General features: G+C 41.1%; 1 protein-coding gene across 2 annotated transcripts in view; it reads left to right on the top strand.

Annotated features, from left to right (window-relative positions):
• The first annotated feature begins 8,674 nt into the window (after positions 1 to 8,674).
• Positions 8,675 to 15,513, top strand: part of ELP2 (elongator acetyltransferase complex subunit 2) — a 39,797-nt gene continuing 32,958 nt past the window's right edge. For both annotated transcript variants that reach the window (XM_042048763.1, XM_042048762.1), the window contains exons 1-5: positions 8,675 to 8,833; positions 8,917 to 8,995; positions 10,721 to 10,806; positions 12,585 to 12,735; positions 13,952 to 14,029. In XM_042048763.1, the coding sequence (XP_041904697.1) occupies positions 8,702 to 8,833; positions 8,917 to 8,995; positions 10,721 to 10,806; positions 12,585 to 12,735; positions 13,952 to 14,029 (526 nt within the window). In that variant the 5' untranslated portion in view covers positions 8,675 to 8,701. The remainder of the gene's footprint in view (positions 8,834 to 8,916; positions 8,996 to 10,720; positions 10,807 to 12,584; positions 12,736 to 13,951; positions 14,030 to 15,513) is intronic.

Raw genomic sequence — 15,513 nt, 5'->3', positions numbered from 1 at the left:
GGGATGGCTCCTACATAGGGCTGCTCACACTTATGAATGGGCTGGCCAAGCCCTATGTACAAGGCCCAGTAGAACAGGGATGTTGAGGATTGCCAGCACTTTGAACACAATGCATTCTGCAAAACACTCAGTGAAGAAGTTAATGCAACAGGGAAGTGAATAGGAGAGAGAAAAGGATATGAAAAGGGAAAGAAAACTTCTAGAAGGTAATGACAGAATAGGAAAAGTATCATAGAACATCTCAAGTTGGAAGGGACCCATAAAGATCATTGCGTCCAACTCCCTGCTCTTCTCATGACTAACCAAAATTGCACCATATAATTAAGAGCATCATCCAGATACTTCTTGAACTCTGACAGGCTTGAAGCCATGACCACTTCCCTGGGGGAGCCTGTTCCAGTGACCAATCACCAATGCAGTGAAGAATCTGAACTTCCCCTGACACAGCTTAATTCCATTTTCTCATGTCCTATTGCTGGTCACCAGAGAGAGAAGCTCAGCACCTCCTCCTCCACTGCCCTCCTTGAGGAGGCTGTAGACTGCAATGAGGCCACCCCTCAGCCTTCTCAAAATTGAACAAACCAAGTGACCCTAGCCACTCCTTAAAGTCTTGGCCTCAAGACCTTTTGTCAGCTTGGTTGCCTTCTCTGGACACACTCCAATAGTCTGATATTCTTCTTACACTGTAGTGCCCAAACTGCACTCAGTATTCAAGGTAAGGTTGCACCAGTGCAGAGCAGAGCAGGATCATCATCTCCCTCAACTGGCTGGCGATGCTGTGCACGATGCACCCCAAGATGCGGCTGGCCCAGGGCACATTGCTGGCTCATATCCAAATTGCCATCCATCAATCAAGTCAAAATTCCCAGATCTCTTTCTCCAACCTGTTTTCCCCACAATTCGTATGTATAACCAGGAGGATGTAGCTCTCCATGTCTTGGACTGTAGGGAAAGCCTGGCAAAAGCAAAGTTTTGCAATTCCTGATTACATGGATGATGGACTTTTGGATGGAAGAAACAGAAGAACTGGTGAAGGAACTATGAGGCATGTTGCAATTTACCTTGACAATATTCCTTGGTGAAATGAGAATTTTTCATGCACTCAAAATGAGGTAAAAATTTACTCTAGCCTGGTGTAAGTTTGGTTTTGTTGACAATTAATGCAGCATGAAAGGTAAGCATCTACTCTCTGAGTGTTACTACTGCTGAGTGTGCAGAAGTTTGATTCTCATGAGTGAATTTCAGTGTGCACTGCGTGCTTTTGGTAGATGCCCCTTCTGCCTGGTTCTTTCATGCAAAGCTATTTGCAGAATGTTCTGTAAGGCTCACTGGTGCAGAGATTGCCTTTGTCCTGATTCTCCAGACATCCCTGCTTCAGTATTTTACTTCTTTAAATGGTTCTATTTCTGACTGGAAATGTAGACAAAATACCTTGCCTCAAAACACTTTAGTGTGTGAGAGTTAAAAGTAATGTGCTTGGAAATGCCAGCTTGAGCTGTATGTTGTATGTGTTTTCCTAAATTGTTAAGATGATGCAGCTTTTTATATTTTCATATTTCATGTTCTTTCTGTTTCATGGTGTTTTTCTTATGCAAACTCATTTTCATTTTTCTTATTTTATCCAGTGAGTTAATTTTAAGTATCAAAATACTAACTCGATGTCCAAAGTGTATGTTTTTTAGAATTATTATGCAGAAGAAGGAGGCTGAACTCCAGCTTTAGGTGCAAAGCAGATCTCACTACCTTAAATCTGAAGAGGTATTAGAAGTTCCTGTTCAGTACACTGCAATTGCCTAATCTGGTATACTTTAACTGATTTATCAGTGGGATTTTTTTTTCCTCATGTTCACTCAATCAGTATTTTTCCCTTCTAACTTTCTTTACCGTCAACTATTATTCAGTCTTATACCCCTGTAGGAAATACCTTTCTTGTTAACAATGTTTTCTTAATGCTAGTGTGGTATGAAGTCTTCCTCTGAGGCACTTAAGCTGAGCCACATCAAACAGAAAGCACATTTCCCCCTTTTAAAATAAAGTATTTTTTATTTCTTCTCTGTGGCTTATGGCATCTGACTGGGCTGTGTCCTGCTGTGGGTGACAAGGGAAAAACAACACAGTCACCTGTGATGCCAACTCCAACTTGAATGGCACCGTTGACTTTGTGGCCACTGTGGTGGGACAGGTTCAAGCCTTTCCTTCTCACAACTTCATCTATAACGTGTGGTAAAGCAGTTCATCAAATTCTGTATAGAAGTTGTTGTCTACTACATAAACTTTGTGCACCAATATGCACCAATAGTGAAAAAATAAAAAAACAAAATAAACGCAACCCAACAAAAAAAAAAAAAAAAAAAAAACCCCCATTTTAAAAAGGAAACTGTATTTCCACAAAAATGAGAGAGTTTTTCATTATCTTTCCTAGAGAGGAAGTTCCACCTAACACAAGCAGGTTGCTGTATGAGCATAGGATATGCTGTGTCATGTTCCTCTTTTCTCTGCAGCTGTGAGACTCAGCAGACATTTGCTTTGAGAACTTAGCATTGGGAATGGGGATTTCCTCACACAAACTTGTAATGCTGTTTGTACTTCCCCCGAGCTGAAACCCTCAGCAGCTTCAGACCTGCAGGATAGAAGGTTATTAGTTTTCCTACCTGTTCTCACCAAGTTACTGGGAGTGAGACAGTAACAAAGAGCAAGGAGGTATGGCATTTTCATACAGATAAAAAAGGTTGCCGGCTCCCCGTGTTGGTAACCAGACCTCTGATTCAGCACCTCATCAAATACTGGGAATCTGATTGCTGAAGGCTTTGGATCAGGCATATCCTTCTGGAGATAATGTAACTTGTACAAAACCCCTTCATGATCAAACCCATTTTAAATATCTATGCAGTGGATGAGGCTGCATGTATAAATATGTGTGTGTACAAATAAACCACCAACTGGTATTAACTCAACATGTTAGGTTTGGGGTTTTTAAATGAGCATTGAAACATGCATCAGGAGATTATTTCAAAATTTATTTTTGGGTTTGGGAGATATTATTCTATGGTGTGAAACAATAGCCTATACAAGTCCTACTAGAACTGCTGCTAATACAGAATTTAAGTGTAAAATATTATTTTAATTATTACAGCTGGCATTTCCACGTACTTTTGTGTGTGTGTGCATGTGTGTTTGTTCACGTACACCCTCTGGAATGAATGCCCATTATCATGTCTCTTTTTAGAGCTTCTGTTTCAAAAACATAATGCATAATCAGTTTGATTATGTGACAAGCTGTTTCATTCTTTTTCTCTGTTTTTTTTTCCCAAGTAATTTTCTAGGTCATGTTTGTCTTAGGTCTTCCTTTAAAAAAAAGAATATCAGAGAGACTTTATGTGGAATTTCTTTCAGCCAGCAATTACAGTCATTGTTTGGAGAACTAATTTTGAATTATATTTCTAAATAATTAGGGTTTTTTTTCTTTAGAAAATCAGAAATCCATTTAGGCAGAGGGGATTTAAGCTATTCATAGAATACTAAAAATACAGCCTTCAAGAAAAATGGAAATAGTTATAGCTAAGATTTGTTCAGTTCAACTTCTTTCACCAACATCATTCAGTCTTCAGTGAGATGAATTAAAGGAGAAATTGTTTCTAAAATCGTACTTTAAACACTTTAAATTAAATCTATTCAAGTAACAATATCTGCTTTTCTATCTTGAGAAATGTATTTGGAAAGGATGCCCCAGGCTTACATTATACTCAAGATACACTAGAAATATTAACTTTTATTGAATGCAGGACCCACAATTCCAGAATTGTTCCAGTGGCAGTTAAAAACAGTCTGATGCTGAATTTTAATGGACTCAATTATTAGCTTTGGGAATGACACTTCTCCTTGGTCATCCCTTCTGGCAGCAAATCTGGTAGGTGCATGCTCAAGGGAAGGAAATCCTAGCAAACCCACAAATTAGTATTCCTCATGCAGTGGAATGCCTTCCAGCACAGATCCCACAGCTGTCAAAAAGAAAGAGGCTGGATCTGTTTTCAAGATATCAAAAGCAACGGAGCTGTTCCCAGCTGTTGTACAGGGTATCCTCTGTGAAGGTGGGAAGTTATTTAAACTCTTTATGGTTTTGGACACTATTGTTCAATATCTATTTTCATAGTACTCCAGCTCTGATCCCTCAGATGATATCTTGGCACATGGGATCAGAAGTGTCTCAGGGCTGGAATCTGATTTCCGAGTTTTGAATGCTCTCAATCCAAGCCAGATGCAAAGGATGCTGTGGATAGCTTGCCACTCTCGTGAATGCTATTCTGTTTTCCACAAAGGGCATTTTGCCCCTAAAGATATATGGTGCTTGAGAGATTTAGGGTTGTTCAGCCTGGAGAAGAGTAGTCTCTGGGGACATCTTGGAGCAGCCTTACAGTACCTAAAGTGGGTGGAAACTACAGAAAATAGGGGAGGGACTATTTATCAAGGAGTGTAGTGATAGGAAGAGGGGGAACTGCTTCAAACTGAAAGAGAGCAGGTTTAAGTTAGGTATTAGGAAGAAATTCTTTACTGTGATGGTGCTGAGGCACTGAAACAGGTTGCCCAGAGAAGCTGTGGATGCCCTACTCCTGGAAGTATTCAAATCCAGGTTGGATGGGGCCTGGCCAACACAGTCTAGTGGAAGGTGTCCTTGCCCATGGCAGGGTGTTGAAAGTAGATGATTTTTAAGGTCCTTTCCAACCCAAGCCGTTCTATGAGTCTGTGATTTTATTATGAATTCTGGTCTAGGGAGAAATTCACCCCAGGAAATGAATATAATAATACCCCTCTGCCTAAGTGTTATCTTATAAAGAAAAACGCAACTCATAAATTTTTTCCTGAGACATTCAGGTGCCGTGGCAGTAGAAGTTACATAAAAAAAAAGAAAAGAAAAAAGAAGGCTGTTAGGAAAAAGATAATTCTGTGCTGTACAGAAAAGACTACTGTACAACAAATTAAGTCTAGGGCCCTGATATAACTAATGAGAAGAAATTAAAATACTGAATAGCTGTCTCATTCACCAGGCACTACTCATCCAGGTTGCTATTGGAGGCAAACAGCAGTAAAAATAGCAAACAGTAATTTGTATATGAGGCAATTTCATTAGGGGTTACTTCATAAGCATGTGTACAATGAAGACACAGAAAGACAAGCTAAGTTCAACAACTTACAAGAAGAACAAGGCCCCCAACCATTGAGTATTGGCTTTGCTCATTTAACAACTTTTGAACTTCTGTAGAATTAAACTACATATAATTAAACTGTAAACCTAACATGTGATTGCTGCTGTTCATAGTATCATGTGGAATGACTCCTGTCTATTATCACATTCCTGCACATCAGGATTTCACCCAACAAAAGAAAGCATTAAACTTTGATTTAACATATTTGCAACATTATTATATTTTCATCTCAATGTTTAGACATAGTTAGATTCGTATATTAAACACTAAATGTAACTTTTTGATTTGTGTTGTATTTTCTCGGTCTCTCTTATAAAGTTCTAGGCATAACTGAGTTGGGTGGGGAGCACATGAAGAGCACTAAGGCATCTCTGCCTGCAAAACCTCACTTGTAGACCATCAAAATTACTACTACTGTACAAAATCACTACACAAAATTACTATTTTGCTACTAAATTACTATTGAACAGAAGTTTTCCCAATGCCTAACTAACTGGCAAATTTATTTCAACCTCAAGAAAACTTTTGTCCAAGTAGTATCTCCCTTATCAGAGTTTGCTGATGTACCTCCATTGGCAGAACCAAACTGGGACACATAAAAGATATGAACAAAACTATGGAGTGACTTTGTCTGCTTAGGCTCCATAACAATCATCTCTATGTTCAATGAACAACTCTTCCTGTGTCTCAAAAATTACACCAAAGGGGGGGGGAAGAGGGAGATTATTTTTACATATATTTCTGAAAAATAAAGAAGTTATTTTCTGGGAGCATGAAGGAAAACAAGGACAGATGTGATGACCCACTCTTAAGGGGAAGGAAGCACCAGCTTCTCTGGGCCTCTACAAGAGATTTTAATTCCATGAGGATGTTAGCTGTGAATGAAGACAGGCAGCTGGTGACAAGTCCAGCGTATGTCCTTTTCCGTCCTTGTAACATCACTGACCATCACATTATTTCATTATAAAGAATGTGTTCCTAAAAGGAATATTTTTTCTGTTGTAATTATCCAATATTCTAAACTTCTTATACAATATCCTCCAGATATTTCAGTTTTCAAGAGAAGAACCTGTAACATCAGAATTCACAAAAAAACTTTCTTGGGTTTGACCAAAGGCTCAGGGTCTTGTTTGAATGAGGGCTTGGTCAGACATAATACTTACAAAAAGTAAAAAACTAGGCTCATCTGGGCTGATCATCTGGGCTGATCTGTCCTGACATAAATCCAGCCTCCCATGCTTTTTTAGCCATGGATGGTGCTGCTACAGCATTCCTCATGGCACTTTTAAGTCCATATTCTGTGTTGATTCATCCCACTTCTCTTGGTGTTGGACTGCTTTAGGGTGGCACAGGGGTGACAATGACAGACCTTTCTTTGGAGAAAAGAGGCAATCACTGACAATACTTGGCACTAGCAGCCCTCCACAATGTGCTATCTCAAACTGGCTGGGAAACACACATCCCTGAGGTGTGCAAAGACCAGCCTCACAAAACCCTGCAGCACTGGGCCACAGTGCCCTTGCACCCTCAGGCATGACACACCCCTAATCTCTGCAACACAAGCAGCACCCCAGGTCTTCCTGTTTACAGGACAGCAAAAGAGCAGGTTATCTATCACTTGAGTTAACTTTTTGTGTCACAGAGGAGTCTCTCACCCAACCCATCTTGGAAAAGCCACACTCATGCCTACAATCACAGCCAGAGCCAGCTTTGTTCCCACGGCAACAGACGCAACTCCTATAACATGACCCAGCTTTTTGGCAGTGCCCGATCTCCTTCTGCCGGAGCCCTGACTCCAACCCTGGCAAGGCCTGCTGAGAAGGGGTTGCTGTGCAACCTGACTGCTGCACAGCCATCCTTGGCAGCTCAAGACAGCACTCCTCAGTTAAGGCATGCTTTGATGACTGGACCCATGCATTTTTCTGCAAGGAGCCATTTGTTCCCCTAGCAGCTAGCATTTCTGGCTGTATCTTGTGTGTGATCAGGCACAGCTTCCTTCCTCTCATACCCACTGGAAAAAAAATGTGCCTATCTGCAGTGTTTTTGTGTCAGGTTGCAGTGCTGCCGACAGCCAGGATTCAAGAACACATGGGAAGATAAAGGCCTGGCAGGAGAGGTTTAGGGCCCAAAATGTTCCACGTGCTATGCAGAGTGTTTCCTCTGGATGCCTGCTTGCTTTTTGCTGCTGTTTTTTCCTGCCCCCACCTCCTGCCCCATTCCCTGCATAGCCCCATTAAAGCCAGCTTCTCCTTCCAGCCCAGACTTTCCAGCTTTTTGGTTCAGTTTCAATTATTTCAGGATATCCTAGGTGTGATTTGGGGACAGGAAGCATATCTCTGTTTCTCTCCCTTTCCATGCTTTCATTGCAGGGCTCTCCATTTATACTTCAGCCTGGCTTCTGCTCTGGGGCCTTCTGCATGTGTCGGGCAGCACATTTGGAGGCAGAGTGGATGTCTCAAAGCTCCTGCTGAGACTCCTATTCAGCCTGTGGGGCAGCTGTTTGCATCTGTGGCTACTGGAAACTGGCAAAGTCCTTGAACTTGTGAATCCAAGTGGCTGAAACAATTTGAGCACATCTATACAGTGTAATACTCTGTAGTGACCCCTTTTCTCAAGGCCAGTGACCATGCAAGTAAAACTAGAATACTACTGCAGTATTTTTTTTTTCTTGATTTGATTTGAATTTCCTGTGCAGGAAGGGCAGTAAATAGATCAAAAAATGAAAAAAAAATTAACAGATGGAATTCACTAATTTCTCTGTTCTCATCTTTTTTTTTTTCCTTGAAAAGCAGAGGTATTCAAACATATTCAGATCAAGCCATTGAGCCTGGCCATCGCTCAGTTGCAAATTCTCATGCTTTCCATGACAGTAATTTTAGGACATCATACACTCTAGTATTAAATACATCCCGACATCAGAGAGTGAATTTAAGCATGATTCCTTATCAGGAGGTGGCTTCACAGGGGATGGAAACAGCCCAGGAATGGGTAACACCGACATGATCTCTGATACTCAGCTCTCGAAGCTCAGGTGGAATCCAATTGGTGAAGGGTCCAGAGGGTAAATCTTATGGGGAGTGGCTGAGGGAGCTGGGAGTGTTTAGCCTGGAGAAAGGGAGGCTCAGGGGGGACTTTATCGATCTCTACAACCCCCTGAAAGGAGGCTGTGGCCAGGTGGGGGTCGGTTTCTTCTCCCAGGTAACAAGTGACAGGATGAGAGGGCACGGCCTTAAGCTGCGCCAGGGGGCATTTAGGTTGGACACTAGGAGGACGTTTTTCACAGAAACCAACAAACAGAAAACTTTTAAACTTTTTTAAACCCTTGAGGTCTCGGCAAAAGCTGCAATAAGGATAAAAACGCCCCCTTCGCACCGAAACACGCCACCCCAGCCCGCGCCGCCCCGCGGCCCCTCAGGCCCCGCCCCCCTCAGGCCCCGCCCCGCGAGGGGTCGTTGCCACGGGAGCCGCGCGGGGTCGCGCACGCGGCAGCGGCGGCGAAGATGGCGGCGCCCGTGTCGCTCTGTCACATCGCCTGCTGCGCCAACCGCGCGGGCGGCGGCGCCGTGGCCTGGGGCCGCGGCGGCCTCCTCGCCTTCGGCAGCTGCCACGACGTCATCCTCTACGACCCGACGGTGAGCTAATGCGCTATGGGGTGGGACCGGGACCAGGACCAGGATCAGTCCCTCACACTCGGTGCTGTCTGTCTGTCCCGCAGGTGAGGCGGGCGGTCGCCGCCCTTCGCGGCCACGCCGGCAGAGTGAACTGCGTGCGCTGGGTCCGCCGCCGGGACCGCGGTGAGTAGCGCGGCCTTGGACCCCCCCGTCCCCTCGGGTGTGCGATGCCGCGGTGGGGCCGGGGCCGGTTCCCCTCGGGCCGCGGGCGCTGCTGCCCTTGCAGGGGAGAGGAGTCGGAGGAGGGTCGGTAGCAGCGGGGCTGGGCTGTACACTGAAGGAAATAGGGGGCTGCGGCGCTTGCAGTGCATCTTCTCGCCTTAAGCTCAGCTTCCCATTAGGGGTTTTCACAGAAACAATTCGTTTGGAAAATACTTCAGAGATCATCGAGTTCAACCTATGACCCAACACCACCGTGTCAACCAGACCATGGCACTAAGTACCACATCCAGACTTTCCTTAAATACCTCCGGAGACGATGACACCACCACCTCCCTGAGCAGCCCGTTCCAATGTCTGATCACCCTTGCTGTAAAGAAATTTTCCTTGATGTCCAATCTCAACCTCCTCTGGTGTAGCTTAAGACTGTATTCTCTCATCCTTGATACCTGGGAGAGGAGACCGACCCCCACCTGGCTACAGCCTCCTTTCAGGTGGTTGTAGGGAGCGATGAGGTCCCCCTGAGCCTCCTTTTCTCCAGGCTAAACACTCCCAGCTCCCTCAGCCGCTCCTCATAAGACGTGTGCTCTAGACCCTTATCAGTTCTATTGCCCATCTCTGGACCTGCTCCAGCATGTCAGTGTCCTTCCTGAACTGAGGGGCTCAGAACTGGACATAGTACTCGAGGTGTGGCCTCATTTTGACAGGTGGGTCTGTAGGAATGTGACCTGCCGAACCCAGGTGAGCTGCCTGGTCAGTGAGGGGATCTCTGCTCCTGGCCCCACAGCCAAGGGCACCCCAGGAGGATGTTTGCCTGGGGCTGCAGCAGCTCGCACAGGTTGATGGCTTGTGCTGCTTGTTCTGCCACCAGTCTCTTCAGGAAGGTTTGGAGGTTTGTGTGTTTTGACTTTGTAAACTGATCTGCGATGTCTTTTGAGCAATCTCTGAGTATAAAGCTCTTAAGTTGCATAGAGGTCATGTGCTCTGAAAAAAATAATCTTTAGATAGATAGAAATGTCTGAGACCCTTGTGAGGCTTTTGCTAGATAGCAATTCCAGGATTTAACATTGCTTGGTGCAGACTGTTCATAGGCACATATTTGTGTCCTGAGGCCTTTATGGAAACTCACTGAAAAAGAGAAATGGGGCCATTGACTAGAATGTTAATGTAATGTGCTGGTTGCTTTTTTTGAGAAGTACTGAGGTGCAAACATTAGTTTTTAATAGTGATATAAACTGCCATCCTTTAAACTGGTTGCACTAAAACATATTCTTCTTAAAAATGATTAAAAGAAGTTATTTTCAGGGAACTTGAGAATTAAATTTTCTTGTGAAGCTTCGAATTCTGTTTGTTTAGATTTCTCTTGATTTATTTTCCTATGTTCCAAAAAGACCAAACAAAAACCCAAAAGATTAATTTACACTGTTGGATTTGAGAGTCTTTTGGAATGGTATTTTTACCACTTTCATACAGAACTTTAAATAGTCCTGGGAATTTTCTCTTTATGTGTTCTTGGGGAGTATCTTTGCTCTTAACCTGTTCTGCACAGTGCAACTCCTATTAACTATACTTTATTTTGGTGGAGGCTTTGGTTACCAGTGATACTTTGTGAGTAGTAACCAGCAGAACTGCTTATGTTGCTGTTACAAAGTTAAGTGTACACTAAACTAACCAAAACATATTTTTTAGCTTCTGAAACAGAGTTAATTTCTGGTGGATCTGATAAACAACTTATTCTTTGGGAATGGAAGGATACAGTAACATGGAATAATCAGGTGAGCAGGAGTAACCTCTCTTCAAATCTCCTTCTTCAGTAGTTTCTCACGTATCACAAATTATCTGTTTTGTCTGTATTTCTGATTCACGCTATTTGTTTCACTTTGACTGTTTTTGGTTTGTTTTTTTTTTTTTAATTGAACCCCGTGTGTATATCCTTGAAATTGTTGGTGTGTTGCTGTGTTTTGCTATAAATAAAATCTTTAGTTCACCTTTTTCAAATCAGCATTGGTAAAGAAATTACCCAATCAGTCATTGAGTGGATTTGTTTAGGTGTCTGAAGGACCCTGTTTGTCTGTTCTTGACTCATCAGCTTTCTGATCTCACCTGGCAGTTTTCTTTAAACCACCTTAAAGCCTTCAAACCATGAGGCCCATTCTGAGTTGGCATTTTCTGTACCCTTCTTCCTTGTTTCCTTATATCCATTTCCAGTGATTTCTGGTCAATCTGTGCAACAGTGTGGGGTTTGTATATAGGTAGTCTTACCGGAATATATACGAGTTGGGGTAGATGTTTAACAAAAATGAAGGTAAAAAAATCTGTGCAACAATTTAATTTTGTCAGACAAATGGATAAAAGTAAGGAGACACGCTAATTTATTATTTGTACCATAAAATGTAAGGCAAAAGATGCAATATTTTGTGAAAGAGCCTTCAGTGTGACCTGAAATTTAGATTAAAACCACTCTTAATTTGTTATCTAACTTTTAAAGTCTTTCTTATTAGGCACTGGATTGGGAATGGCTGTGTAGGTAACCCATTTCATCATCTCTCTCAAAGTAGATTATTAGTCTTGGCATTTTAAAATGCATGAGAATGCATAGTAGGGGGAAATGAACCTACTTGGATGGGGGAAGGTTCTCAGATATAAGTTATTTCTTGTCCTGATCCATCATAACTGTTCATGCATTTATTTAAGATAACGTACAGACTTCTTACTAAACTTTTTCTGCTGATGTGGTGCACAGCCATGTGGCAATAATTTCAAAAGAATGTGGCTAAATGTGCACATTTTAATGGCAGTTCTAGACTAGTGTAAATCTTAAAAACAAAGTTCTATATTGAACCAATGAAAAATTCTTACTGGGGCCTACCTGGCTGTATTTTGGAAAGAGGTGTCAAACATGTCTATGATAAAATTTGGATAAATGCTGGATAAGTTCTGATTGCAAAATTAAAAGTTTCTCATTTTGATCTTTGTGTATATAAGGAACAGATTGCAAATTGAATCACCTGTATTCATTAAGTCTAAATTTAGCAGTGTTGTTTTTCATGTTGGCATTTTGAAGGAGTAAAAAGCTGTTTTGACTTGTGAGAACATGCTAGACGTTGCTGCTAGCACTGCTGTAGCTGCTGCTTATTCCATTGTGTTCCCTGCTGTATCTCCTTCACTAAGGGTCTCCAGACTTTTGTGAGATGCTCCTTAGGGTGAGGGACAAGAGAAGGAGAAAAAGGAAAGAAAACTGCTCTTGCTAACTTCTACACTGTTCCATCTTTCCTCAAGGAATGGTGAGGTTTGTATAGTGTACATGGCAACATTTAATTCTGTTCAGCTTTGAGCAAAATCTTACCATGTTAATATTCATTACTGCTGTATCCCTTCTCTGAGTTTCCTGGAATATGCTATAGTTTAGGCATAGCTTGGCAGACCCTCTGCCATTGCAGGTATAGAACTCATTTTCAATATTAAGCCATTTTATTTCCTAAAATGGCTTTAAAAGTTCTTGCACAAAAGTTACTGGAATTTAAAACTTTGTAAAATTTTCTCATGTGTTCAGCTTGTGAAAAGCATTCCTCTCAAAGGCCACACAGAAGCTGTTTTTGCTGTGGATGCTGTCTACCAGTCAGATGAACCTGATTTAAATCTGCTAATAGCTTCTGCAGCCTCTGACTCTACTGTGAGAATCTGGTCTCGGCATGGTTCAGAAGGTAACATTTTTTTAATGTTAGGGATAACATACTGGCTAAATAAGAATGATGAATGCTTATCCATTAAGCATTAAATACTAACATCTTGTAATGCAACTACATTGATTTCTCTTCAGACTTTAGTACATCAGAGCACGGTATTACTCTTTGAAAGCCTTGGGTCAGATTTGTTCTGCAGAATGATTTATCTTCATATTTCATCAGGGATGTGTGGTCTGAATTTACTTGTTTTTTTTTAAATATGTATTCAGATTATAATAATCAGAACCATTGTTTTGCTCTGTAATGTGGAGGCAGACTAGCTGTACGTGTGTGTGAAGTAAAATTACATAGTAGAATGATAAATGCTGGTATTAGAAAGGTGAGGTTTAACTAGTCACTTGATTTTTGCTATTGGCTTGAATCCAATGAAGTTTGGGATAGTAGAATGTTGACCTTCTGTTGAACTAGGCCCTTGCATGGAAATACCGGAAAACAGCATTCTAAAATACATAAGAAATAAATTGGGTAGATAATCGATATTTAAAGTGTTATTTGCTGGATGAATTATAGTGACTGCATCTCTTTAGCTGGTTTCTTCTTTGTCTGGTGTATTCGAAGATTTCATATTGCCTTGCCTACATGAGAGTATGGAGTTGCCAATCTACAGTCCCATGTTCTGGAAGGCATTTTTGATGCTCCCAAAGAACCCCATGAAATCCTGTCTTTTCCATTTTGTCTTGCTGTTGTGGGTTCCAGTGATGGAGAGACTAATTCTTCTTCTGTAGAGAGGTTTTTTTTCTGCTATCCTCTTGTTTATTTTGATCTGGATGGCTTATTACTTTAGTAATTTTCAGGATCTCAGGGATGTTTGCAGGTTTTTGCTCATCTCTCTAGCTGCTGTTGTAGCAAATGGATTCAGTTTTAGCTTACTGTGCAGTGAAGGCTGTTGCCACAGGATATATTTTGTTATATTTATTGCTTCTGATGTGTTACCACAGTGAAGCTGTATAAATGCAATACTCAGTATTATCTTCCAACTCAACTAACTGGATTAATTTTTATGGTCACACAGAGGATGATACTATTGTTTAGGCTTCTGAAAAAATGTAGATGTTTCAGATTCTTGAAATAAAAAAGGATGGGAAATTTTAACTATATAATGTAGTAGGAAATGGCAGTGTAACTGTAATAGTTACAGTGAATGAGATCAACACTGTCTGTTCCTGTTTTCCAGCTAAATGTGTTGAAATTCTGCAGTTTGGAAATGGATTTGTTATGGATGTCTGCTTATCCTTCTTGCCTGGCAGCAATGGTAAGTAAAGCTGCACATCTTGAATATCAATGCAGGAAACAAAATCTAAGAAATCCCCCAAATAGATTTTCATTTGACTGACTCCAGACTTGTGTGCCACAGTTTTTGTTTTCTGTGAAATCTGCTTCAGCTGATTCTTATATCTAAATTTTTTTTCTGAACTCTTCTTAATATTTAAAAAACCAGACTGATTACAGTGTCTTCAAAATGGCACTCACATGGGTTTGTTTGGTTGAACTCTTGAGATGAAAAGCTTTAAAACAGGGTAGCAATACTGTAAGTGAATGGGGTAGGATGATGCTGTTAGTTCCACCTGCTCCTTGTGGTGCTGCTGCATATGTTTGTTCTTCTTGTTTGAATTGAAGGGCAAGATTCAGAAAAAATCTGAAGGCCTGCATCAAAAAATTTAGGTTCCCAAGCAATATTTATCACCTGTACAATCTTAAATGTGAAAAAATTGAGGTGCTGAACTACTTTAACCTGACTGTTCAGTATGGTTTATGTGGGTTTCTATTAACAGAAATGTTAGATTTTGTAGGCTGCCACAGACACATTCTTTTTCTGCAAATAGGTAGAAGCTTTCTTAATTTTTTTTTTTTTAAATAAAGCAATTGTATGCTCAGGCCAGATACATGTGTTGAATTAAGTTTGTGTTTAAGTATTGTTAGAGTCTTTCACCTGGATGGAGACCTGCCAGGCTCCCAACTGGAAAAGTGCTAAATTTTCTTACTCTATCTAGAATTTTCAGCTCTTTGCTGCATGCATTCCACACTGATGTGTTGTTTTGATTATATGACTACAAGCATATTTTATTCTTTGGCCTTGATAAATCTGGGAGCTATGAAAGCTCTTATCTAGATGTATTGTCCCATTTGGAAGTGCCAGTCTCTGTTTTCAGAGCGTGTCTGATACCAAAAGCAGCATCTGCACTGGTAAAGAACATTTACACCTCTCTTTTCCTGTAAATACATTAGCATGTGCTTGTTGAGATGGAGTTAAAAGGCTTGAGGGTAAATTAAAATCATTACCTCCAGTGGGAATATTCTTTAGAAGTGAAGTGCCTGTGGTGTCAATGAGTATAACATTCATACTGCAAAACAATAGATTATATTGTCATTTATGATGCTGTACACGTAAGAAATTCTCACCGTAACGCTCTAGAGTAGTGCATCTGTTTAATGCTGAAATCATGTTCTATATAAGAGAAGTAATCATACATTTTGAAAACACCATAAATTAAAATTATTGTTAAAATTATTAAATTAGTTCTTAAGCTAAATGTTTCTGAAACTCAAATAGCAGGAAGTGCTTCAAACTTCTCTGAATGGTGGAATAGCAAGGATTTTGTTTTCAGAGTCCCCAAAACCAGTGTTGCTTAAAGTTACATTGAGAGCAGGACAGTCCTTTATTATGAACTCTTCTCATCCCCATTCAGATTAGTTATCCAAAGTAGTACAGTGCTCATAATCTGAAAAAGAGTACTT

This window comes from Corvus kubaryi, unplaced genomic scaffold (assembly GCF_017639235.1).
Source record: "Corvus kubaryi isolate FWS band 111438036 unplaced genomic scaffold, C.kubaryi_AGA036_p1.0 68, whole genome shotgun sequence".
In the NCBI taxonomy this organism is placed as follows: Eukaryota; Metazoa; Chordata; class Aves; order Passeriformes; family Corvidae; genus Corvus; species Corvus kubaryi.
The sequence above is the reverse complement of the archived record's forward strand: the minus strand, read 5'-3'. Positions and strand labels throughout refer to the sequence as shown.